Source organism: Gracilinanus agilis, chromosome 3, assembly GCF_016433145.1.
Source record: "Gracilinanus agilis isolate LMUSP501 chromosome 3, AgileGrace, whole genome shotgun sequence".
Taxonomy (NCBI): Eukaryota; Metazoa; Chordata; class Mammalia; order Didelphimorphia; family Didelphidae; genus Gracilinanus; species Gracilinanus agilis.
This window is the reverse complement of record NC_058132.1, coordinates 55,289,482-55,316,013: the sequence shown is the minus strand read 5'-3', so window position 1 is coordinate 55,316,013 and position 26,532 is coordinate 55,289,482. Positions and strand designations below refer to the sequence as shown.

Below are 26,532 nucleotides of genomic sequence, written 5' to 3'. Positions count from 1 at the left end.
AATCTATTTTCTCTTTAATGGAATGCAGGAATCAAACTCCTACAGGTCCAGGGTCTTGAGGAGGTGGGATGGCATGATGCATGAGAGACAGTCTGAGCTTCAGCGAGGCAGGCTTCATGGAGACTGCTCTGGTCAGCCTTTGGGCTATGTTTGTTTTATACTTTTTTCTTCAAGATTACATACATGTTGGCATGATTTTCATTCTCACCATACATCTTTTCTTAGAGATAATGGATTAAGTCATACATTAACTTCTCCTGAAATACAAAATCATTTGATTGAAATTTCTTAATTATTCTACATTCTTTGATTATACAAAGGATGCAAAAGCTTGGCAAGAAATGTTCATCATGGAGTAATTGGGCTGGAAATTGTACTTTCTGTCCATCTATTAGGTGCAATTCATACATTACAGCTTTAGTACAATAGTTAGTTACATTTTGACCAATCAAGTCAGGGATGATTATTCTTTGCTCTTACATAATTAATTCATCCATTATGCTTTTAAGTTAACATTCTGGATCAGAGATCAGAAGAGGGGGAAGACTTGGATACTGTTCTGGCCTGTTTTTGCAGGCACCTGTGTATAGGAATGAGAGATCTAAGTTAGGGTTTTAAAATCTTTAACATTAATTCACTATAACATATTTGTTATGAAGTGATTTTAGGGGAATTTCTGTATTATTACATGTAAAGGTGGGACTTTCCTAGGAGTTTGTAGAGGGGCCTCTAATAATAGCCTATAGTGTTCTTCTCTATTTCCCTGGGGCTGAATAGGAATATTGATCACAATGATTTCAATAATAAGGAGTGTTAGTAAGAGATGAGTCACACAGCAGAGTGTGAGTGGGATTTCCGTCCTCCTGTGGCCTGCTTTTGTGGGTTTCAGGATTCACATGTGACTTTGTCATCTGTCATGAATTTGACAGCTCCTGGCAATGGAATATATTGATAAAATGAATGAATGAATGAATGATATAATACTGTAAAAAAACATTGAGCTTCAAGGAAGGGTCCTGAACAATGTAAGGAGGAGAACATTGTCATTGTTCTTCTTTTAAGAAATATCATCCTGAGGGGGCAGCTGGGTAGCTCAGTGGATTGAGAGCCAGGCCCAGAGATGGGAGGTCCTAGTTTCAAATCCAGCCTCAGAAACTTCCCAGCTGTATGACCCTGGGCAAGTCACTTGACCCCCATTGCCTACCCATACCACTCTTCCACCTATAAGTCAATACACAGAAGTTAAGGGTTTAAAATTAAAAAAAAAAAAAAAAAAAGAAAAGAAAAGAAAAGAAAAGAAATATCATCCTTTTTGGGGCCTAGACAGTATTTCTTGTTTTGGGATCCCATTTCTGACATCTCCCTGTATTTTTACTTCTGGATATGTACTGACAGCTTCTCTCTCCTCACTCCTCAGTTGTATATCCAAGCCTTCCTGAAGAAGGATGACTCAGTGGGCTACCGTGCTCTGGTGCAAACAGATGACCACTTACTACTATTTCTTCAGCAGCTGGGTGAGTAGGACAGCCCCCACCACCAATTCTTCAGGACTTGGTATAATGACAGAAGGTGATCTAGCAGTCTTTAGTCCTAGAATCTTAAGACTCCCTGGGCTGGAAGGGATCTCAGGGACCATTGAGTATAGCATCAATTTGGGTAGGAATCTCTTCTGGTACTTGCTTGAAGACTTCTGTCAAGAAGCCCATTTTACTAATTGTGGGGGAGGCTTTTCATTATACTAAGCCAAAATTTACCGCTTTGAAATTGCCCAAATCTAGAAACCATCTAATCCTGACCTTGGGGTCTAAGCACAGAACAAATCTGATTCCTCTTTCTCCCCGTTTCTCACTCTTTCCTGTAATCACTCTTTTACTTGCCTATTTTCCTCCAAACTTTTTTCTTCTTTGGGTCAAACATTCTCATTTTCTTGGCCTGGTCCTTGGGCTACAGTTCTCTCAGGAGAATTTGGGAAAGCCTAGAGAATTGGATAGTTCCCCTGGTGTTGACACAAACCTGCCCCTTGGAGCTCCTTGTTAGATCATTCTTTCTGGAGTGTAGATTACAATGTCTATGGGCCCTGGAGCAGGACTCTTCTTAATGATTGAAAGGAGGGTGGGCTTTGCCTTATTGAGTTGAATCTTTCTTCAGCTGGAAAAATGCTGCTCTGGAGCCGAGAGGAATCACTGGCAGAAGTAGTGAGCTTGGAGATGGTAGACCTGCCCCTGACTGGGGCCCAGGCGGAGCTAGAAGGAGAGTTTGGCAAGAAGGCAGGTGAGGAGTATATTGTCCTACTGGCACAGGAGGACATGGAGGAAAGGGTGCTTCTGGGAGCTACTAGAATTGGAAGGGCATATTTTTTCCTTTTCTCTGTTGGACTCTGAGGGAATCTGTCCTTTAGGCCAAGAGAGCCATCTCCCTACTCCTGCAGCATAATTTCTTAGATCCAAAGCCAGACTCCTCATTGTTCCTGGCTGAGGCAGCTTGGCTGTGGCCAGGCCTTCATTTCTTTGCCTTCTGTCTCATTCACTGGAGGGGAAGGTGGTGGGGAGTGCAGTTCAGCAGGTTTCCTACCCTACTCCCCATGGGACAAGGTGCCCAGCATCTAAGATACCCAAGGTGATGCGCTCTTGCCTTCCTCTGAGGGCCCCATTTGTGTGGACCTCTGGAGCCGTCCCTGCTCCCACCCCTTGCAGTGTTTGGGGTCCAAACTGCTTGACTCTAGTAAGGCCTGTCTCTGACCTTGCTCCTGCTCCCCTTCCCCTATCCTTGTACCTTAAGGGTTAATTCACCTTTGCTCTTTGTTTCCGCCGCCTGGATCCAGCCATTCAAGGTAAAGCCTGCTCTCTGCTGCTCTCTTACCTTTTCCCTGCTCACATTGCTGGCTTTTTTTGATGGCTTTTCTTCTGGGATGTTTGTTGGGGAGGCCCAAACCCTGCCATTACAGAGGGGGCAGGATAGCCCACACTGCTTGCTGTGCTTAGGAATTGTCCCTTTGCCAATCACTCCCATTTTCCCTGAACTAAGAGGGAAATGCCAGCGCTAGCCATGTAGACAAGGGCTGTAGGGTGGGTCCTCCATTCTAGAGTCAAGGACTTGCTGAAGGCCAGCCTCAGTGAGAACAGGGTAGGTAGTGAGAGTATCAGGGGAAAGGTGGGATCAACAAATAAAAGGGGATGGATTCAAGAAGGGTTCAGCGTTTCATGGTGAGGGAAAGAATTCTGGGACAGCAGAAGCTTCCCAATGGCTGTGGTGAATTGAAAATAAAATGGTGGAACTGTTAACCACATGGCTATGGTCTGCTTGGCTGATCCTCTGTCCCCTCAAATTCCTGCCAGAGGCTGTTGGCATCAGACACTAGAGCTGCAGGTTGGGAAATGAATTGTGAACTGGAAGCCTGGCGTGTGAATGACTTAAGCATCCCCAAAGGGACTCCCTATTTTGGTGGGGCTGGCCTCTAGCCACATCACCCTTTCCTTGTTACCAGATGGCCTTCTGGGGATGTTCTTGAAGCGCCTGTCCTCCCAGCTCATCCTGCTGCAGGCCTGGACCGCCCACCTCTGGAAAATGTTTTATGATGCTCGCAAGCCTCGGAGTCAGATCAGGAATGAGATCAATATTGACAACCTGGCTAGGGATGAGTTCAACCTCCAGAAGATGGTGGTGATGGTGACAGCTTCAGGCAAGGTAAGAAGGAAGACAGGACTCCCAAGTGAGGCAGTAGGGGCAGAGAGCCATTCATCCAAGTTTTAAGTACTTGCTGTGTGCAGAGCACTGTCCTCGAACAGTTGGGGAAGAGCAAAAACAGCTTAGCTAAAATATACTACCTACATGCTGGGATGAAAAGTTAGGCTGGGAGATCCTAAGAGACAAGCTCAGATGATGGCAACGCAATATCACGGTCTAGATCTGTGTCGAGGGAAGTGTTCTGGGAGATGGGAAGAGGGAGGCTATGACTGATCTAGGGGAATCTGGGAAGGGGGTTTGGAAGAGGGGGCATTTGAGTGGGGCCTTGAAGGAGGGACAGAAATTCAGGTGGCAGAGATGGAGAGGGAGGACTAGGGTTGTCCTCCCACCAGTTGTTAGCTGGATGTCTGTGCTTCTCCTGCAGCTCTTTGGCATTGAGAGCAGCTCTGGCACCATCCTGTGGAAGCAGTACTTGCCGAATATCCAGCCGGACTCCTCCTTTAAGCTGATGGTGCAGAGAACCACTGCGCACTTTCCCCACCCCCCACAGTGCACTCTGCTCGTCAAGGACAAGGTGCGGCTTGTGGCTGCCAGTCCTGGGCGGCATCTTCCCTTGTACCCTGGGCCTTTGTCATGTGTGGGAAGATGTAACTACGTGACCCAGGGGCAAAATAAGTATAGGAGAACCAAATCTTCGTTTTCTCCTCCAGCTACATGTGAGGCACTGGCACTATTTAACAGTGTATGAGGGCTCCAGAGCTGGGAGGGGCCTCAAGCGATAAAGGCCAAAACTCTCACTTTACACACGAGGAAACTGAGGCCCAGGTGGTGAAGCGACTGGTCTGAGGTCACAGCTAGTCAGTGGCAGAGTCAGCATTTGAACCCAGGTTCTTACGGCTCCTGCTTCTTACCATGCACCAGTTCTGTGACCCATGGCAAGTCACATTATAATAACTTACGTGGTGTGCCTGCCGAGTCTCTCTGCCTGGAGTAGACGGTCATTCTGAGGAGCTCATCAGAGAACAAGAATATAAAGGCCAGTCGGTATACTTTCTTCATTATCTGTGTTTGACCAAGACTCTTATTTCATCAGTGGTGGGAACTCCTGGTGTGGAGTCCCCCTTCGTAGATGCTGATCAGCCACTTTCTATAAGTTAGTCTTAAAGTTGCTGGGTCACACTCACAATTGTAGGTCAGGAGCCAGACTGAATTCAGGTCTTCCTGATGCTGTGACTGACCCCACCCCCTTACCCCACTATTGCCTCATGTTCCTTTTTTAGGAGGAGGAGGAGTACCAGCATGGTGAAAAGAACATTGTGTTCAATGCTAGAAGCCCCAGGGTCAAGTTTGGTCTCCACATTGGCTGTGTGACCTTGGGAGAAATGGCCAGCCTCTCTGAGCCTATTTTCTTATCTGTAAAATGGCGATAATAACTCTTAGAATTGTGGTGAGGAAAACACTTTGTGACCTTCACTGAAATTATGAGCTTTTATTATGGGGAACAGACCTACCTCTCTCCCAAACACATATATGCTGTGGGCACACAAGGATGTGTTCCTTTTGTCGGGGTTGATGGCCCATTTTCTTTGTATATTGGAGGGAACAGAACTGATCTTCTGAGGTCCTCCTGGGGAGCAGGGGCAGACACAGGAAGCCATAGCTTCCCAGTTAGGTGGGTTTCTTTTCAAGCAGAATCTGACCAATCTGGTGGCCTGTTTTAGAAAACAGGAAGGAGTTCTCTGTATGTCTTCAACCCCATTTTTGGAAAGTGGAGCCAGGTGGCTCCGCCTGTGCTGAAGCGGCCCATCTTGCAAGCCTTGCTGCTGCCTATCATGGACCAGGACTATGCCAAGGCACTGCTGCTGATTGATGACGAGTACAAGGTACTTTGTAACTCCCCCTGCATGGCAGGTCTGCCGCCCTGGGAGGTCTAGTCTCTGTGTTGGCTTTTGCTCCTTGCTCATCCCAGGTTTTAGGAGTGTTCGGTTTCTCTATAAAGCACCTTTTCTTAGGTAGAATTTTTTTGTTGTCATAGATGTTGACAGAACTAAATACGGGTCCTAAATTGAGTGGAGTTGCTATTGGTATCACTCTAAAACCTCCGGGTTTATTCCCTGTTTCATTACAAGCTTATTTACCAGCAACAAAATAGATGAAAGGTGAAATTGTGAATGATTTAGTTTGTTTTTTAGTAAGGCTATTAGTAACTTTATAATAAAAATACTACAAAATTCTTCTCTTGATTTAGCAACCTTCTTTGGTATATTAACTCTCTTACCTTCATTTTGTTGCTGTTTTTATCATCCTTATTACAGTAGGACCTTGTTTTATTCAAATACAGGCTTATGCAACTGGCAATTGAAAAAATTAAGGCAGAAAAATACATAAAATTAGACATTTTAATTATGCATTAAATCCATGCAATTTTCTCAAGTGGAATAAAGTCTTGCAGTGGTTCACCCAGTCATGCTCATTCTTGCTTCAAGTCATTGTATTGTTTTTATGCCAACCAAACTCAAGCTCCCGCATCAGTCTTTGTCTGGAGTTCTTGCTTCTAACAAATTGTGTCTAAGTCAGAGCAGTGCTTCTTTTTTTCACAAATGTTTTTTAGTTTGTTTTTTTTCAAAATTTAAATCCTTACCTTCCCATTTAGAATCAATACTAAATGTTGGTTCCAAGACAGAAGAGTGGTAAGAGCTAGGAAATGGGGGTTGAGTGACTTGCCCACTGTTACTCAGCTAGGAAGTTTCAGAGACCAGATTTGAACCCAGGTCCTCTTTGCTCTGAACCTGGCTTTGTCCACAGAGCCATCTAGCTGCCCTGTTATTAAGTTATTAATAGTGGCTCCAGAGTATAAGAGTAGTAATGCTGGTGGCTCTGATAGGCCTAAGAAAATTAATAAATAGTTTGAGTATGTTCATGTAAGAAATATTTATTGAATAATGAGGTTCACCATTATACACGAAGATATTGGTCACATAAAATGAGATTCTACTATATTAGTATTAATAATTAGCTATAATAACTGTGTCTGTCTGACTTGGTTACATTGCACCACCTCACTTAAATATATTTCTCTGTACTTCATTTCATTCTTAGCAAATAAGAAGTCCTTGAAGGGAGGATGATCACGAACCCTTAGGAAATGGATCTAGAGCTTACTGACCTTTTTCCTTCCCTTTTTGCTTTGGTTTTCTCCTACTCTGTTCCACCCAGGTCACAGCTTTCCCAGCCAGTCGGAATGTCCTGCGTCAATTACAAGAAATGGCACCTTCCATCTTCTTCTATCTTGTAGATTCTGAACAAGGCCGCTTGGCTGGATTCAGGCTGCGCAAGGTAGGAAGAAACTCTCTTCTTTGAAGAGTGACTCCTGTGTTTTCTCTTTTTGTTTGTTTGTCTGATATAGGAATCGGAGATTTTTAAACCCAAATTGATATCAGCCTAAGCTAGAATTTAGAGTGGTTCTCAATAACTCCTTACTCTCTATCCAGAGGAGCAATGGTTTTTTTCCATTCTGCCTAGAGGTGGAATAAATAATGAGTTAGTTTTCATGTAGGAGGATGATACTGTCTATCTTCCATGAGGAGGATGTAGGCCTTGAGGTGTTTTTTTTTTTTTTTTTAATTTTAAACCCTTAACTTCTGTGTATTGACTTATAGGTGGAAGATTGGTAAGGGTAGGCAATGGAGGTCAAGTGACTTGCCCAGGGTCACACAGCTGGGAAGTGTCTGAGGTCGGATTTGAACCTAGGACCTCCTGTCTCTAGGCCTGGCTCTCAATCCACTGAGTTACCCAGCTATCCCATTGAGGTGTTTTTTAAAAAATAATCATAAACCTAACAATTAATAGACAAAAATAAAGATTGCTACTAATAGCAATTTATTTACCAGAAAAAGATGTGAACTTAAAAAAATGAATGACAGTAACAGTTTATTTTTGCTGAATTTAAAATTAAGAGATTTGATTTCTGATACTTGCCCTGATCCTGTATGGGTCTGTAGACTTAACCTTCAAGCCTCAGTTTCCTTTTTTGTAAAATGACTAACATCAAGGGTGGTCATTCTTGCAAAGTGCTTTGTAAACTAAAGTGTTACATAATCATGCTATTTCTCATCACTTTGTGTTGTTGGCCGCCTTTTTGTGTACTTGAAACATTTTGTTTTAGTGTAACCATAGTGTTATGTTCTGATGTTGCCTTCTCTCTGCATTACTTAGTGTCTTTCCATGTTCTTTTATTTTTTTGTCATTTTAAACAAAGTAGTAATACATTCTCCTACACTGTTTTTCCTCACAATGTATTTTATTATTTCCCAGTTGTTGGGTGAATAGGTTGTTAAAGTGTTGCTTTTACAAATAAAGTAGCTACAAGTATTTGTGTACAGATGGAACTTTCCTTTTTAATAATGTCTTTAGGAAAGAGGTAATCTAGTGGGGATCACTGGGTTATTTTATTTGTTGGGTTATTTTTAGGGGTGGGTGTAGACTTTCCCAGTCCAGGTGTTTTATTATTATTATTTTTTAAACCCTTTCTGCCTTAGAATCAATACTAAGTCTAATTCAGGGGTCGGCAACCTTTTTGGCCGTGAGCCATAAATGCCACATTTTTTAAAATGTAATTTCGTGAGAGCCATACAGTACTCACAGTGCCGCTCCTGTAACAGCGCCTGAAAAAAATTTGACTTTATGGCTCCTGCAGAAAGAGCCATATCTGGCCCTCAAAAGAGCCAAATATGGCTCAAGAGCCATATGTTGCCAACCTCTGGTCTAATTGATTCTAAGGCAGAAGAATGGTAAGGGCTAGGTAATTAAATGGGATTAAGTGACTTGCCCAAGGTCACATAACTAGGAAGTATCTCTGGCCAAATTTGAACCTAGGTCCTCCCAATTCCAGGCTTGGCATTCTACTTAGAATGGTGCTACTTAGTTCTGCACCCCATCCCCTCTGCCGTTGTATTCTTTATCTTGTTCTCTTAAAAATAAAAAAAAATAAGTTTATTGAAATTCTGAACAAATATAGACAAAATAGGGAAGAAATCTCAAAACTTTAAAATCCAAACAGATTTGATTGGAAAACTAGTATGATACAAATTCTAGCAAAGTCATTACAGTGATAAATTTGTTTGGGATTTTTCTATAACCCTCTGTATGGTTTTAGTGAGTATGTCTTTTCCTTATTTTGTTGAACTCATTCTTTATCATTTTATAACAAACTTTTGCATATTTATTTGTATTCTTCATATCCATCATTTACTGTGTTTTATTCAGCCACTCCCTAATTGTTGGCTACTAGCTGTCTTATCCTTCCTAGGCCCCTTTGTGAATAGCAGTAGCAAACATTTATGTGACTGTAGGTCAAGATGGGTTTTGTGGTTTGTAGTACTAAAATAGCAAAGTTTACTGGTGTGCATCAGGAATAAACCCAAGGCCTGGCCTCATTAGTACAGAGCCTATAATCAGCCATTGGAGAAAAGTAATTGTTTCAGTAGAACTCTATAAACCTAAGGTGTCTTTAAGGCCTACAGAGAACATCACAGCCCTTCCTGGAGTACTTGGGCCAGTAGTGAGCTGGGCAACTTAGGGATTGACTTGCTGGAAAAATTTGTAACTTTCAACCCGATATTAAAAACAGAGTATTAGGGGCAGCTGGGAAGCTCAGTGGAGTGAGAGTCAGGCCTAGAGACAGGCCTCCTGGTCCTAGGTTCAAACCCGGCCTCAGCCACTTCCCAGCTGTGTGACCCTGGGCAATTCACTTGACCCCCATTGCCCACCCTTACCAATCTTCCACCTATGAGACAATACACTGAAGTACAAGGGTTTAAAAAACAAAACAAAACAAAACAAAAACAGAGTATTAGGGGCAGTGGGTAGCTCAGTGAATTGAGAGCCAGGCCTAGAGATGGGAGGTCCTAGGTTCAAATCTGACCTCAAACACTTCTCAGCTGTGTGATCCTGGGCAAGTCACTTGACCCCCATTGCCTACTCTTACCACTCTTCTGCCTTGGAGCCAATACTCAGTATTGATTCCAAGACGAAAGGTATGGGTTTAAAAAAAACCAAAAAAACAGAGTATTCTTCCTTCAAGAGAAGCCCGAGGTTTTAGCAGTTAAATTGTTGGCAGAGTGTAGAACACTCAAATATTATTGAAATTTAACAAAGAAGTGGTAAATTGGACATAGTTGAGGTTAGATATGGCATAGTAAGACAGACGAGCCTGTGGGAAGGTCTGGAGCAGATGTCATCTTCAGTTGCTGTGTAACTTAGGTTGGATGACCTGACCTTTCTGAACCATAAATAGGTGTCACAGTTCCCCTCTTTGTCATTCAGGGTCACTGTGTGAATCAGATGAGCTCATGATAGAGATGAGATTTTTCACATGCCCTGCTCCTCTGCTCAGCAGCCAAATGAGAGCACTTCCTCTTCTGTCTGGGGTAATGGGAGCTCATAGGCAGCTTAAAGTTGCAATTTGGGCATGTAATCTCAAAAAGGTTCACCAGTGCTATTGTAGGATTTTAATCAACACATCCCTCCCCCTTCTCCCTCCCTTATATTACCCCCTCCCCAACAGTCTCTTTCTTATTCCCTTCTGCTTCTCTATAGGGTTAGGATTCTGTACCCCATGAATCTGGCTGTTTTTCCCTCTCTGAGCCAATTCCAATGAGAGTTTAAGTATTTATCTGTCACCACCCTCATCTCCCTCCTCCATTGTAATATTTTTTTTACATATCCTAAACAGCTTACTAGCACACCCTGTGTCTATGTATACTTCTAACCACTATGATAATGATAACAGTTTTGAAGAGTTATAGATATCATCTTTCCATATAGGAATATAAACGATTTTATCTTATTAAAGCCCTTAACTTTTTTCTATTTCTCATTTACCTTTTTATTCTTTTCTTGAGTTTTGTATTTGGACATCCAATTTTCTGTTTAAATCTGGTCTTTTCTTCAGGAATACTTAGAAATCGACTATTTTATTAAATGACCACACTTTCTCCTGAAAGAATGTAGTCAGTTTTGATGGGTAAGTGATTTTTGGTTGTAAGCCCAGTTCCCTTGCCTTCTAGAATATATATTCAAGCCTTCTGGACCTTCAATATGGAAGGACAGAGGGGCAAGGCATGTGAAAAGTGTCCTCAGGCAGGGTGGAGAGAGGAAATGGAACAGCCCCCTCCTGCACTCTGGGGCTTTCATGCCACGCCTTTGCCAACATGGCCCTATAAAGAAGTAGATGGAGAATAAGACCGGTGGGAAGGAGAGTAATATAAGGGAGTGGGAAAGGGGGAGTGATTAAAAGCAATACACTGGTGTAGAGGGAAAGAGGGAAAGGAGAAGGGACAGGATCAAAAGAGGAAATCAAGATGGAGGAAAATACACAGATTGCAAACATAACTGTGAATGGGATGAACACACTCATAAAATGGAATTGGATAGCAGAGTGGATAAAAAACCAGATCCTACCATATGTTGTTTACAATAAACACATCTGAGGCAGGTACACACACTCAGAGTTAAGGTAAGAGACTGGAGAAGAATCTGTTGGGCTTCAACTGAAACAAAAAAAAGCAGGAGTAGCAATCATGATCTTTGACAAAGCTAAAGCAAAAATAGATCTGATTAAAAGAGATAAGGAAGATAATTACAGCTTGATAATAGGTAGTATAGACTATGAAGAAATATCAGTATTTAACATATATGCAGCAGATGGTATAGCCTCCAGATTTTAAAAGAAGAAACTAAAGGAGCTTAAGGAGGAAATAGTAAAACTGTACTAGTGGGGGACCTCAACCTTCCCTTAGCAGAACTAGATACATCTAACCAAAAAGTAAATGAGAAGTAAGGGAAGTGAATGAAATCTTAGAAAAGTTAAGAGTTAATGGATATAGAAAATTGAATAGGGATAAAAAGGAATAGGAATAAAAAGGAATATGCACATGGTACATATACAAAAATTGACCATGTACTGGGGCATAAAAACTTCATGACCAAATGCAGAAAAGCAGAAATAATAAATGTAACTTTTCCAGATCATAATACAATAAAAATTGTAGTCAATAAATGTTTATGGAAAAACCCAATGACCCACAAGATGTGAATATTGGATTGAGACAGAATGGAAGAGTCAGTTATTTATTTCCAATTCCTTCTCAGTGGTATAACATATCCCATGAAAAGGTAGCTTTTGGTGGTTAGAGCACTGGGCTAACCTAAATTAAGGAAAGTTAACTTGACCTAAGTTAAGTCAGGAAAACCCAAGTTCAAATCCTGTCACAGGCACTTATTAGTTGTGTGAACCTGGGAAAGTCACCTCACTTCTCTTTACCTTTGTTTCTTCAACTGTAAAATGGGGATAATAACACTATCTCCAAGGATTTTTGCGAGGATCAAATGAGAAAATTTCTGAAGTGCTTAGCACAGTACCTGGCACAGTGTAGGTACCGTATAAAAGCTTATTTCTTCCCTTTCCTCCCAGATCCCACTGCCTCATCCTCCTTTTTGGCAATGTTTTTCTCTTGGGATATTTGGATGAGCTCTTTTGCCTTTATAGGAAGATTCTGAAATAAAACAATATAAGTTGGAGGCAACTAGATGGCTTAGTGGATTGAAAGCCAGGCAGGGGTCCTGGGTTCAGATCTGACCTCAGATATTTATTATTATTCTGCCTTGGAACTGGTACCCAGTATTGATTCTAAGATGGAAGTTAAGGGTTTAAAATATAAGTTGTCATCCTTCTATACTTAAAGCCTATAATATAGAGTGTATAGATTTTATGGAGTCCTTTGAGCTCTGATTCTAAGACATGATTCTATGCCATGGCCTTAGGCTAAAACAAGAGTTCTGAACCTTGTTTGTGTCCTGGACATGGACAGCTTGTCAGTTTAGTAAAACCTATGGACCCCTTCTCAAAAGAATGTTTTTGAATGCATAAAATAAAATACAAAAGATTAGATAGGAAACCAATTGTGTTGAAATACATATGTAATTTTTTTTTCCACTCAAGTTCCCAGTTCCCAGATTAAGAACCTTTGGTATAAAGGAACTTAGGTTGTAATAGGCTTTCAATTATGTTGGTAGCAGATAAGAGTGTCAGACTTGAAGTCAGAGACTTGGGTTTGAATCTTGATTCAAGCTCTTTTATAAGCAGGGTAATCTTCAGTAACTCAGTCAACTTTTCAGAGCCTCAGTTTCCTCATCTATAAAATGAGAGTGATAATACTTGTATTACTTATCTGAGAGAATGGTATCAAAAACAAACTTTGAAGCATTATATAAATGTGCTTTTATTAATTATTATTACTACTATTAATTATGGTGATCCAATGAAAGTTTTCTCTCATTTGGGGCATTCTTTGAATTGATTCCTGCTTTTTTTTAGCACAAAGATAAGCCATAAGCCATGATGACTTCCACACTGGCCTTTCTTGTAAACTTTCTCTGAGAGGCACCAGTTCTAGTTGTGGATCTTCTGAGAGCTAAAAACTAAACTTTCCTTTATCTCTGCTTCAGGATTTGACAACAGAACTGAGCTGGGAGCTGACTATCCCACCAGAGGTACAGAGAATAGTGACGGTGAAAGGGAAACGGACCAGTGAGCATGTGCACTCCCAGGGCCGAGTTATGGGTGATCGAAGTGTGCTCTACAAGGTATTGTTGTTAGGGTAGATGATACCTGCCCTGTGCCAGGAAGATAGAGGCTCTCACTCCTATGTCCTCTAAAGAGATTAAAGAAAAGTAATAAGAGTATATGTTTCTGTACTTAGGTCCTCTTCTGATGCCTTCTGGAGGGTTGGGGTGGTGGGGGATGGCTCTCAGGTGTGTTGGTAGAACATAAGCCATGACGACTAACTACTCTGTGCAAGAGCCTGTGTTGTCTAAGAACCAGTCTAGCTAAGTTAGAGACACTGGTAACCAAAGAGTGGGCCACCAAGAGACTTAATATTTTTGTCTACGTAACTCATGAAAATTCTCAATTAAATACTTAGGTTTGTGACCTGCCTTAGTAAAGGGAGGGATGGAGTACCCAGAAGAATCCTGAAGTAGTGTTGAGTTTGGGTGGCAGCTCTTAGATGATCACAGACTGTAGAGGATCAAGGACACCTAGAGCCAGGCACCAGGATTAAGACCAGGAGTCTGCACAAAACCTGTTTACTTTGGTCATCTTTCATCTTTGCCTTCAATTACTTGTTTATATATACTGTCTATGATCATTGATGTTTATAGTGACACAGAGGCATTGCAAAATCCTTTTAAAGGGCCATCTTAGATCAACAAAAGTGGTTGACATCTTCAGTAGTTTTAGGGTTGGCTTTATTTTGTTGTGGTACAGATGATTTGTAGCAACTGTTTTTGATCCTGGACACCTCATTCCCATCTGCCTTTTATTGCAAAGGAATAGGAAGAACCTTCAGCTCACCTTGTCATGAAGATTGTTGGTCCCATAATGACCTTATGTGAGCCATTTTTGTTTTCCCCTCCCCTCTAGAGCTTGAACCCCAATCTGCTGGCTGTGGTGACAGAGAGCACAGACCTGCACCATGAACGCACCTTTATTGGCATCTACCTTATTGATGGTGTCACAGGGCGTATCATCCATTCCTCAGTACAGAAGAAAGCAAAAGGACCTGTCCATCTGGTGCATTCAGAGAATTGGGTGGTGGTAAGGAATAACTAGCACATTGAACATATCTGCATACTATGGCTGAGCCTAGGGGTTAGAGATAGGACCCTTGGATGTTGTATGTTGTGGAAGTGGGAGGCAGACTTCCCTGGCTTTTAGAGATGATTTAGTTTCCCTCTTTCCCTCTAAAAGTCCAATGATTCACTTATCTAAATGTTTTGGGGTTACCTAGAAGTCAAGTTCCCTCCTAGCACATGCCCCAGACATTTGGCTATTATGTGGAGCTATTCTCCATCTTTAAATTTAGTTTACCAGATAAACTAGAAAGATAGTGTAGAGGGCAGGATAGTGGGAAGCACTATGTTTTTTTTCCTATTTTCCCTGAGCTCTTTGTTTTTAGCAGGGCACAATATTTTTCAACCTTCCTTATCATTTGGGTTAATTAGCAGTCATGGAACAGGCTGGCATGCCCCTCAGATCACAAGCCATGTCTTCCTTTTCCTACAGTACCAATATTGGAACACGAAGGCCCGCCGCAATGAGTTCACAGTGCTGGAGCTGTATGAAGGGACAGAGCAGTATAATGCCACGGCCTTCAGCTCCCTGGACCGTCCGCAGCTCCCCCAGGTTCTCCAGCAGTCATATATCTTCCCTTCATCCATCAGTGCCATGGAGGCCACCATCACAGAACGTGGCATTACAAGCCGCCATTTACTCAGTAAGTATCTTAGGAACTTGATTCCCTTTTAAGGGAAAAAATGAAAGTCAGAACAAAATATCTGTTGCTTGCAGAGTTCAATATAGGCCAGATAAGTGAGGAGGTAGTGACAGGTAGCTGTAGTATGAAGGAAAGATCCCTGGATTTGGGAGTCAGGGCATCTGGGTCTGGGTATCAGTTTTACTCTTTTTTCTTCTTTTTCTCAATTTTCACCTCTCAAGAGTGAGATAATACTACCCGAATGCTTTTCCTTATAGGTTAGGCTCAAGTGAAAGAGTGGGGTGTGTTTTGTTTTTTTAAACTTAAATTTACTTTTAACATTCATTAAAAAGAATTTCAGTTCCCAATTCTCTCCTTCCCTTCAGCCCTTCATCCATGGAGAAGCATGTAATTTCAAGTATACATATACAGTCATGCAAAACTCATTTCCATATTAGTCATTTTGCTAAAAAAGTAAAGATAAAATAAATGGAAAAAAGGATGCTTCAGTTTGCACTCAGATTTGATCAATTTCCTCTCTGTAGCATTTTTGTCTTGGATCATTTCACAGTTGATCATTGTAACAACATTGCTATTACCATGTATGATGTTTTCTTGGTTCTGCTCACTTCACTTTGCATCATCTCATATAGGTCTTCCCAGGTTTTTCTGAGACCATCCCTTTTATCATTTCTTTTAACACAATAGTATGATATCATAGTCATATACCAAAACTTATTCAGCTGTTCTCCAGTTGATGGGCATTCCTTCTATTTCCAAATCTTTGCCACCACAAAAAGAGCTGCTACAAATATTTATGTACACGTAGATCCTTTTTTTAAAAAAAAAATCTCTGGGATATAGACCTAGCAATGGTTTCTGGGTCAGAAGTTATTCCCAGTTTTATAGCCCTTTGGGCATAGTTCCAAATTGTTCTTCAACTTGATTGGAGCACTTTACAACTGGTGGACTACTTTGTAAATTAAAAAGCATTAAATAAATGTCAACTGCAGTTATTAGGGGAGGCTTTCTTTTATCAGAAAAAGAACCTTAGTCTAGCTTTGTGACCTGTGAAAGCTTGTCAACTCTCTTCCTTTTCACTTTTATTTAAAATGAAATAGTTTCTTTCTTGAATTTGAGTTTTCCCTCAACCTACAGAATTAACTCCAGATGAAATTGACTTTGGCTCAGCCCATCAGTGGGCTACAGAAATGTGTAGGGTCTTTGACCTTGGCAAATAGGGTGATCACAAACCAAAGTCCATAGGGTTCATTTCTGATCCCATTTGGGTTTTCTTGACAAAGATAGTGGAGTGGTTTGCCATTTCCTTCTCCAGCTCATTTGATAGATGAGGAAACTGAGACAAATAGGGTTAAATGACTTGCCCAGGGTTACCCAGCTAGTAAGTATCTGAAAGCCCAATACTCTATTCACTATACCACCTAGTTGCCCAACAGAGTTCTTACAACTGTATTACAAAGCTGTCATGGGGAAAAAGGATTAAGTAGAAATTGTAGAAAGGTAGATTTTTGCTTCATTATGAAAAGTTGTTTTTTTTTAACCCTTAGAGTTGTCCAAAAAGTAGAATGGGCTCACTTTGGAGGTAATGAGCTCCTTGTCACTTAATATTCAAATGGAAGTCAAATGACCTCATGTTTCTCAGTTTAATTTGCACTAAATTCCCTCTGAGGTCCTTTCTAGCCCAAGATAATGTAATTCTAGCATTAGAGCCCAAAATGATTTAAGATGGGTTGGCTTGCTAAAATTTTGGACGTTGAGTTTGGGGAAGTGAAGTACATGTTTTACATGGGGAAAGTGATGTGAATCACAGTTCTTCAGCTGAAATCTTCATTGTTCATTTGTTCATAAGATGTGTGCAGAAGAAGGATCCTAGATTGTTCACAATCATTGGTACTTGTACTCACTCTTTTTTTTTTTTTTTAGTTTTTTAAACCCTTACCTTCCATCTTGGAGTCAATACTGTGTATTGGCTCTAAGGCAGAAGAGTGGTAAGGGTAGGCAATGGGGGTCAAGTGACTTGCCCAGGGTCACACAGCTGGGAAGTATCTGAGGTCAGATTTGAACCTAGGACCTCCCATTTCTAGGCCTGGCTCTCAATCCACTGAGCTACCCAGCTACCCCTGTTCTCATGTTTACCCCGTGTGTCAGGCAGGTGTGCAACCACATGGCTGATAGGGTTGGGGTTCTGCTCTCAGTGGTGAATGGACAAAACATTATCCTGTAGTTAGGGATCAGGGAGGGGAAGGGCAGAAAAGACATAAATCCAGGTGCTTTCTGGACGCTTCTGTTCAGCAGGATTTTTTTTTCTTTTATAAAAGCATTTCCCATTTTAGAAATTCAGCTTAACTCAAGAAAAATATGTTAGACATCTTAGTCTCTTTAATCCTGAGTGTCTCTGGAAGTGACCTGTGAAAAAAGCCTTGGAAAGCTTTCTCAACATTTCTCTTAAGTTTCTGTTATTGGGTTTACTTTTTTTCTGTAGTTAACGTTACTCCTTATTCATTAGGATTTCTTCTTCCTTGGACTAGTTTCTCAATAAACTATGAGAGATTTCCATGAGGAAGCTTTGTAACTGGACCTGGGCTAGAACTATCAAAATACTCATTTCTCTATTTTCTCTCTAGTTGGGTTACCCTCAGGAGCAATTCTGTCCCTCCCAAAGGCCTTGCTGGATCCTCGACGTCCTGAGATCCCAACAGAGCAAAGCAGGTGAGACCTTGAAACACCTGGGACTCTTAGTGAGCCCTCACTTGCAAATACTGAATTTAGTATAAGTTTCTTACACACAGGTATGTCACCTATGGTCATTGAAACTGATCAGTTATAAAATTGCACTTACATGCCATTTTTTGGATATCTTTTCACATGCACCCCAAATTCTCATCTCCCTGACTACAGGGAGAATAGAGATTCAAGATAGAGGGGGAAATAATAGGATGATGTGAATTTCAGGGAAAAAGATTGAGTTGGGGGGTATTTCAGAGAGGAAAAAAGAGAAGGAAGTAGCCTTATGGGTGTAATAGTTTTTATAACTCCTATTTCCATATGTTTATAAAGTGATTTTTCAATAATAGCCTTATGAGATAGGTAGTAAAAGTATTATTATTCCCCTATTACAGCTATTATAGCAAACCATGGCTCAGAGAGATGAATGAATTTGCCCTAGATTTCACACACAATAAGTACCAGTCATCATTCGAACATAGGTTTTTCTTCCTGTAAATCTAGTGTTCTGTTGTATTATGTTGACTACCCTAATGTGACTTGGGAAATATTTTCCTCACTTCAGATGATATAAACATTATTCCTCTAGCCAGCTGCTATTGGTTTTTATTTATTTTTCTGCCCTTGTACAACATTTCCCTGAAGTCCCTGAAACTTTAATTTAATGCATTTTTTAAAAGCTTGATTATCTGTAATATCTCTCAGTGCAATGGAAAGAATATTAGATTTAGCATCAGGAGACCCAGGTTCAAATTATGGCACACCCACTTAACTGTATGATCTTGGGCAAGTCACACCAATACTTTCAGAGTCTCAGTTTCTTCATCTTTAAATGGGATTTAAAAAGTGCTGCCTAGTTCAAAGGGCTATTTGAGGGAAGTTTGGAATAAATGTTAGATGTGTGCTATAGAAATGTGAATTGTATGTGTCAGGGGTTGTGGATGTGATGATGAGACATGATAGTGTAACCACCCTGAGGGTAAGGACCAGCACTAACTGGGGAAGAAGAATGTGATAGTAGCAGAAGAGAAACTCAGGTGATGTTCTCTGGGAAAATTTCAGGAAGGATAAATCAGCTTGGCACCAAGGAAAGACTGCTGAATTTGAAGCCAGAACTCTGGTTTTGGGTCCCATTAAGTTGGGCAAGTCTTAAGGGCAAGTCCCGTAAGTTCCTTGGGTCTGTTTCTTTCTCTTTAAAATGAAGGGGTTGGTTAGCTGGCCACTTGAGGTCCTTTCCAGCTCTGAATCTTTAATTCTCTATTGCTGGGAGTGGGGTGAAGTACACACAACCTTCATGGAAGAGATGGCCCCTAAACTGCTCCTTGAAGGAAGAGAAAGCAGAGAAGAAGAGGGAGTATGTTCCATGTTTAAGGGATGGTCTGTGAAAAAAGATTCAGAGGTGGAAGAAGGAGGGATGAGAAGGTGTCCAGTTGGGCAGGAGGTTTAAGGGAATAGTGTGAAGTAAGGCTGAACAGGTACATTGCAGAAAAATCGTTGAAGGCTTTCAGTGCTAGAATGGGTAAGGATTTTGTATTTTATGGAATAAATTAGGCAATGGAGTAGCCAAAAAAAGTTTCTGAGTAGAGGATGAATCTTTGGTCAGACTTTTATAGAAATAAGATTATATTAGTGGCTGTGAGGTTAAATTAGAAAGGGAAAGGGAAGAGAATTGGAGGTAGGGAGATCAGTTTAAAAGCTCTCAGGACTTCAGAAGACTGGAAATCAGTGTCTTCACTAAGTTGTAGCTGTGGGAAGGGAGGGGAGGCAATTGGATGTGAGAACTTTTATAAAAGATGGTAGAGGGGCAGCTAGGTGGTTTAATGGATTGAGAGCCAGCCCTAGAGACAGGAGGTCCTGGGCTCAAATCTGGCCTTAGACATCTCCTAGCTGTGTGGCCCTGGGCAAGTCACTTAACCTGAGTTTCCTAGCCCTTATTGCTCTTCTACCTTGGAACTGATATTTAGTATTTAATTCTAAGACAGAAGGTAAAGGGTTAAAAAAAATAAAAATAAATGGGAGTAGAATTGACAGGAATTTGGTTACTGAATGGGTAGGGGAGATGAGGATTAGTGAAAAATTGTACTTGAATTCTGAATCTGGGTTGATGTATTCACTTCAGAGAATTAGTAGTAGAGAGGTGGGAAGGGGCCAACTTTTAGGAGAGAAGATTGTGTTTAGAAGGTAAGTGGGACAGCCAGAGGGAGCTGTTTGGAAGGTATTCAGACTTGGTGGAACTAGCACTTCAGAGCAGAAATCAAGGCTGGAGGTTACTATTGAATGCTTAATGCAAACTAGACAATTTTACTGTCCCTTGGTCTTGGGAATTATTTGGATTTGGTGGAGGTCTTCAGTGTTATCCTGACTTTGATGCTTTGCAGAGAGGAGAATTTGATCCCATATTCTCCAGATGTACAGATCCATGCTGAGAGGTTCATTAATTACAATCAGACCATCTCCCGAATGAGAGGCATCTACACTGCTCCATCTGGCCTGGAGAGTACCTGTCTGGTGAGTACAAGCCTCTGCCTCTGGGAGGCATCCCTGCCTTTCTCCCTTTCACTGACCTGATTCCAGGCCCCACTGAGACTGTGAGCGTGGAATGATTTTTTTCATTCTTCACCAGTTTTGGTTCTCTTTGCTTCCCCAGGTTGTGGCGTATGGGCTAGACATTTACCAAACCCGGGTCTACCCATCCAAACAGTTTGATGTCTTGAAAGATGATTATGACTACGTGTTGATCAGCAGCGTCCTCTTTGGCTTGGTCTTTGCCACCATGATCACAAAGAGACTGGCCCAGGTGAAGCTTCTGAATCGTGCTTGGCGGTAAAGGAAGATGCATTATGTCCTCAGAGAGAACATTGAGGAGGGGTGCCATGGGCCAGGCCAGAAGCCACCTTTGTGATTTGACAGATTGGCTAGGAAGCATATTGGGAAATGCCTAGCAAGCTTATCTCAGCCAGAGGTCTATCCAAGGAGGGCGTGGATTTCTATGACGAACTCTTAGGAGACCTGACTTGGCATCTCACACTGGACTTAAAACTTATTGTACTGAAAATCTGGAAAAATATTGTGGATTTCCCCCTTACCCCCACCTCTGACAAGTCCTAAACAGCGGTATTTCCCTCACCCCCATTGTTTCCAAACTTTTTACTTTGTTTTGTTTTTTCTTCCAGATTTTACTCATGGGATTGGGGTGGGTTGGTGGTAAATGGGTTTGGGGGATGGAATGCTCTAAGGATTAATTTCCATTTTCTTAGAGTTAGCCTGGCCAGCATAGTGGATAGAGTACTGGACTTGCCAATTCACATCCACTCTTTGATACTTGCTAGCTTTGTGACCATGGGCAAGTCACTTAATGTTTCTGAGCCTCAATTTCCTATCTGTAAAATGGGGATGATAATACCTCTAATACCTACCTCACAGGGTTGTTGTGAGGCTTAAATGAGATAATATATGGAAAGTGCTTTACAAACTTTAGAGTGCTACATAAAAATCAATTTTTAATTATTACCAACTTGACGCTTTCCCCTTAAGCTCTCTTGATTTTCTTCATCTTAAAAGTTCAACTCACATATTCTACATTCAATTCTAATGCAAAACATTAGCACTGTAAGTCCATGGGGATGGTAGCTTATAAAAGTTGTCTCTCTGGGACCATCCTAGTCTTTTGTCTTCCCTCCTGGAGTCCAGACTGGGGAACCACTCATAGTATAAATGATTACTTAGCAAAGATTCCAAATTTTCTCTTATTTATTGTCGTTTAGCCAATACCATCTTTCTTTTGACACGTCAGACACAAGCTACTGTATATCCTAAGTGACACTTTTTGAAGACTTCTGAACTGTCTGGTACCTGTGATTTCAGAGAAGAAAGGATTCTACCCCTTTTAGAGCTATCAACAGATTTCTTCATCTCACCCAATGGATGTTTTAGTCAACTGGATGACAGGCACTTGGATCTGGTGTCCCAGGATTTGGGCTTTTGAATTTTGGCTCTGCTGCTTATTATTGTTAGCCATTTAACTTTTGGCAAGTTATATTTCCTTCTCTGGGACATGGTATCTAAATAAATGAGAGGCTGAGTTTAGATGATCTCTCAAGATCCTTTCAACCCTAAATCTTGTTAGCATAGGTGAGGAATGATGCATGTGTAGAGAATCCATTATTTATTTTTAGTCCTGGTTAATGAGCACTTGGGATAGCAGATAGTTGATTGAATTTCGCATTCCCCTTTTCCAGAGGTACTGGAATCCGTCAGTATGGCTTCTGAAAAAAGGGGGAGCTGTCACATTATGGAAACAGACTGATTTCCTGGATTCCTGTGTCCTCAGGAAGTTGATATTTCAGTCTAGGGAAAGGGTCCCAATGATTGTGCCCTACTAGTACTGTGAGTTTGGGTAGATTTGTCTTTAGGCCAAATTTGCTAATTTTAGCCTTTTGGTGAAATTGCTGGTACCCTGGACAGGTCTCTGAATAAAAGTGATTGCTTGCCTAGCCATGGTATGTGTCTTTTTTTGGTTGGCGAAGGTTCCATCTTCCTCCTCAACTCCAGAATGCATATAACAGAGAAGAAAAAAGAGGGTCCTCTGAGAAAGTGAAAATCAGTGTAAACTGAACCGGGCAATTTGTAAGTAAAGGTGTTGATTTCAATGTTTGGAAGCATTGGGTTGGATTCTGTGCATAGGATGTTTACCTCCTCTTGTCAGAGAAGCAGGTCTGATCAAACCATCATGGTTTGTTTAAAAAAAAAAAAATTCAGTGAGTGGATTAACAATTGGTTAGGAAAACAAGAGATGTTTATCATCCTTGCTCTATGGTACGTTATTATGTTCAGAGTGAGCTGGGTGAGAAATGTGTAGAGTTCACTTGTGTACTGACTTGTGTTTATTAGGGGAGTAGTAATAGGAACTCAGGCCTAGATGACATTTCAAGGAATTCAGATCTTATGTTCTTTTTCTAGTACACTTAGTAGCTCTTAAACTGGTCTATAAGATCCTCTAATTCTAGCAATGGGTTTAATATTTTGAAGCACTCAGCTTTGAAAATGATTATCTTGGACCTAGACTATGTGATAGAATGATCCTTTTTAAAATCTACAACAGTCTGCCAAAATGGTACCTCTACTCTTCTTGACCACAAGGCCATCAATTTAAAAGCTTGTTCTTTGATGCTTAAAGAAAGACTAGTGGCTTTTGGTGACACACATACCATCAGAATGCTTTTCACTCACATTGTAATGTATTTATTTGGCTCTTTGTCACTGCCTATAGACTTAACTATTAGTTTCTCAAATTCACCTATAGCCAAATTGTGATATTAAAACAACAAAATTAGAAAACTATTCACACCATAGGAGCAAGTTTGGAAATGTCATCCACAGCTTGAAGTTGGATATTTCCTGCTTTTCTAATTCTTTCATTTCAAATTATCTGGACCTTACCTAATATTTACTATTTGTGTGCTTCTTAGGGTCTTTATAAAAAGCATTATTTACTTTCAGGACATTTTCCTCGATTTACATTTTTTTCATAATTAGAAAGTCTTTTTTCTAGGTAATCTAAAGCCTTTTTGGTGCTAGTAGACAATCAGTTCTTGTTAAGATAATATGTTCAAAGGTCTTCTGATATCTGCCAGCATTCCAGAAACAGAGTTATTAGGGGCAGCTAGCTGGCTCAGTGAATAGTACACCAGAACTGGAGACTGAAAGATCTGGATTAAAATCTCAAGACACTTCCTAGCTGTGTGATCTTGGGCAAGTCACTTAACCCCTCACTGCCTAGTCTTAATTGCTTTTTTGCCTTAGAACCGATACATAGTATTGATTCTAAGATAGGAAGAACAGGTGGGGAAAAAAAGTGAAATTGATATCAGATCTGTTCTGATATCATTATTCAGCTGTGTGACTCTAGAGAAGTTATTTATTGTCTCTGAGTCTCAATATTCTCATCTATAAAACTGGGAGATACTTCTGCCACCCACCTCCCAGTGTTATTTTGAGGAAAAGCTCTACAAAATGTAAAGCGCCTTATTAATGTGAAAGATTAAGTGGCTTTTCGTAACCATGTTTTTGGATGTGAAGACTTAACCACATTTTTCAACTGTTAGTTTCTTTGTTAATATGAAAGTGAATGCCCTGTTTTGGATGACATGTAGTAGATGTCTTTAACTTTCACTTTTGTTGTGTCTGTCAAGATTGATAAGAATTTGTTGCATGCCACTATTTGCAAGTTAGCATTGAAATCTCATTTGTTAAAATAACATGGAATAATGCCAATAAATGATATTTTGGCACTTAAAAAACTGTGATAAACCCACCTGGCCCTCATATCTTATGACTAAAAAGAGAAATATTGTGCCCTGTTTTCTGTGAAGATCTTATGTACTTCTTCTGTGCCTTCCAGACTGCCTCCTCCTTTGGCCCTTTATTTATTGCCAGGCTTTTGTGTTTTCACTGACAACTAACCCTTTAGCAAATGTTCTTTTTGAATTTCTGGGGTCATACAATTTCATCTGGTTGTCAACCTGGTAGTGAGCCTCTAAGAATTTAGCTAGCCTAATCTTCAGATAATTCATGCTCTACTAGCCGGTGAGTGCATCTTTCTAACTTGATAGAGCCTGATGAAGCTTAAGCAGAGATCTTGGTCATGAATGGACTTTGCTGGGTGTTGGTAGCACAAACTGAGCCTTAAAAGTACTTTGATATTAAATGCAAATATTTTTATAAACTAAAAATGATAGCACTCAACCTTTTCAAGTCCTTGACTCAATATACTTATCTTTAAACCATTTTTAATTCAGCAATGGCTAATGAGATGTTGGGAGTAGGGAAGGGGTTGTTTCCTGTAACAGGATGGCTCAAGTGGGCCTTTGCGAAGTTCTTCAGTTATTGCCCAGTCTATTTAAGTTTAAAAAAAAAAAAGTACCTTTTGTCTTAGAATGGATAATAAGTATCCATTCTAAGGTAGAAGAGCAGGGCTAGGTAACTGGGGTCAAGTGACTTGCCCAGGGTCACACAGCTAGGAAGTATCTGAGGCCAGGTCCCATTTAAATTAAAAGTGAATATTTATACCCCTCTAGCTATAAATCTAGTGAAGTCATGGCCTAGTCCTTGGATATGCTCCTGCAGGATGTTCTTTACAAACTATCAGAAACTTGTGCTTTAGGTCACCTATAAGATGTGGTAAGAAGACACAAACATCCTTCAGAAGAATCTCTTCAGAAATGTGTAGATGAAGTTGGAATAGTGCATTTACAGTGTACTTGGGGCCACATACTTGGAACCAGAAAGGCTGGGTTTGAATCTTAACTGCCACTTTTAAGCTTAATCTGTCAGTAAACATTTATTAAGCTCCTGCTATGTGCCAGGCACTGTGCTGAGTGCTGGAGTATACAAAGAAAGGTAAAAGACAACATCTGTTCTTGAGCTCACAATCTAGTAAAGGACGAACAAGCTATATAGGATAAATAGGAAATAAGCAGCACTAAAATCAAGAAGGTTCAGGAAGTGTTCCTGTAGAGGATTGTCCGAGAGATAGCAGGAGAACTGGGAGAGAAGAGTGTATTAAGGAGAGGAAATTAACAGTGTAGAGAAGTCAAGAAAGATGAGGACTGAGAAGAAGCCATTAGATTTGGCAATTAAGAAATCACTGATAACTCTTAAGAGAGCAGTTTCAGTTGGATGATAAGGTTGGAAACCAGACTGTAGAGAGTTTAGATCAGTGGTTCCCAAACTTTTTTGGTCTACCACCCCCTTTCCAGAAAAAATATTACTTAGCCCCCTGGAAATTAATTAAAAAAAATTTTAATAGCAATTAATAGGAAAGATAAATGCACCCGTGGCCATCATAGCCTCCCTGGATCACTGCAGCATCCACCAGGGGGCGGTGGTGCCCACTTTGGGAATCACTGGTTTAGAGTGATGGGAAATCAAAGTGGAAGCACCTAGTGGGGATGGATGGATCAAAGGTCTTTTGAGGATGAAGGAGGCATGAGCATATTTGTATGCAATAGGGAAGCAGCCAGTAAACAAGAGATCAAAGATTAAGGGAGAATGACAGAAGAGGCAAACCATTGGAGAAGATGGGATGGAATGAGGTTACTTGTGTATGAAGAGGAGTTAGCCTTGGCAAAGGAGAAGGGCCACTTCATGTGAGTGAAGGGGTAAAGTAGATAGTGGCATCTTTCTGGGTTATAGGAGGTTAGGAAGAGAAGAGAAGTGGGAGCTCTTAGGGGAATGGCTTCATTTTTTTTCAGCAAAATATAAGGCAAGTTTCTCAGCTGAGAGGTTGGGGGGGGGGGGGAGAGAAGCCATGAGGGGTTTGAGGAGAAATTAAAAGATTTGGAAGAGCTGCTGTGGTTAGCAGGATAGTAAGTTAATTAGGGAAGTATAAGAAGATTGCCTAATAGCAGTGAGGGCCCAGTTGAGGTTAGGCAACATAAACATGGTATATCTAGTCACCAGGAAAGAGTGGTGACCCCAAAAACCTAGAAAAGAGGGAATTAAGAAGAGTGGGGTCAACAATGTCAAATTCTATGGGAAGGTCATGATGATGGAGATATGGTCATTAGATCTGGCAATTATCATTAATAATTATGGAAAGAGCAATAGAATAGTGCAGGCCCTGTCAACCTCATAACTGTGATGATGATGTAAGAAAAGGATGTAAAATCTTTCCAAATGGCAAAATGTTAAAACCATTTACAAATGGTTTTGTGGTCCGTGTCAGATCAGAGTGTGAAGATAATGTTAAATCTCCAGACATCAGTAGTTTTCACCAAAACCTTTTTAT

General features: G+C 40.8%; 1 protein-coding gene across 5 annotated transcripts in view; it reads left to right on the top strand.

Annotated features, from left to right (window-relative positions):
- The window catches only part of EMC1 (ER membrane protein complex subunit 1), a 36,593-nt gene extending 15,454 nt beyond the window's left edge, over positions 1 to 21,139 (top strand). For 3 of the 5 annotated variants that reach the window (XM_044667813.1, XM_044667812.1, XM_044667811.1), the window contains 12 exons: positions 1,418 to 1,514; positions 2,149 to 2,271; positions 3,485 to 3,684; positions 4,109 to 4,258; positions 5,406 to 5,567; positions 6,901 to 7,020; positions 13,192 to 13,329; positions 14,168 to 14,341; positions 14,810 to 15,020; positions 17,645 to 17,729; positions 20,123 to 20,252; positions 20,392 to 21,139. In XM_044667813.1, the coding sequence (XP_044523748.1) occupies positions 1,418 to 1,514; positions 2,149 to 2,271; positions 3,485 to 3,684; positions 4,109 to 4,258; positions 5,406 to 5,567; positions 6,901 to 7,020; positions 13,192 to 13,329; positions 14,168 to 14,341; positions 14,810 to 15,020; positions 17,645 to 17,729; positions 20,123 to 20,252; positions 20,392 to 20,571 (1,770 nt within the window). In that variant the 3' untranslated portion in view covers positions 20,572 to 21,139. Of the gene's footprint in view, positions 1 to 1,417; positions 1,515 to 2,148; positions 2,272 to 2,821; positions 2,831 to 3,484; positions 3,685 to 4,108; positions 4,259 to 5,405; positions 5,568 to 6,900; positions 7,021 to 13,191; positions 13,330 to 14,167; positions 14,342 to 14,809; positions 15,021 to 17,644; positions 17,730 to 20,122; positions 20,253 to 20,391 lie in introns of all 5 variants that reach the window. The other 2 variants (XM_044667809.1, XM_044667810.1) reach the window with 1 other exon arrangement.
- The last annotated feature ends 5,393 nt before the right edge of the window (positions 21,140 to 26,532 follow it).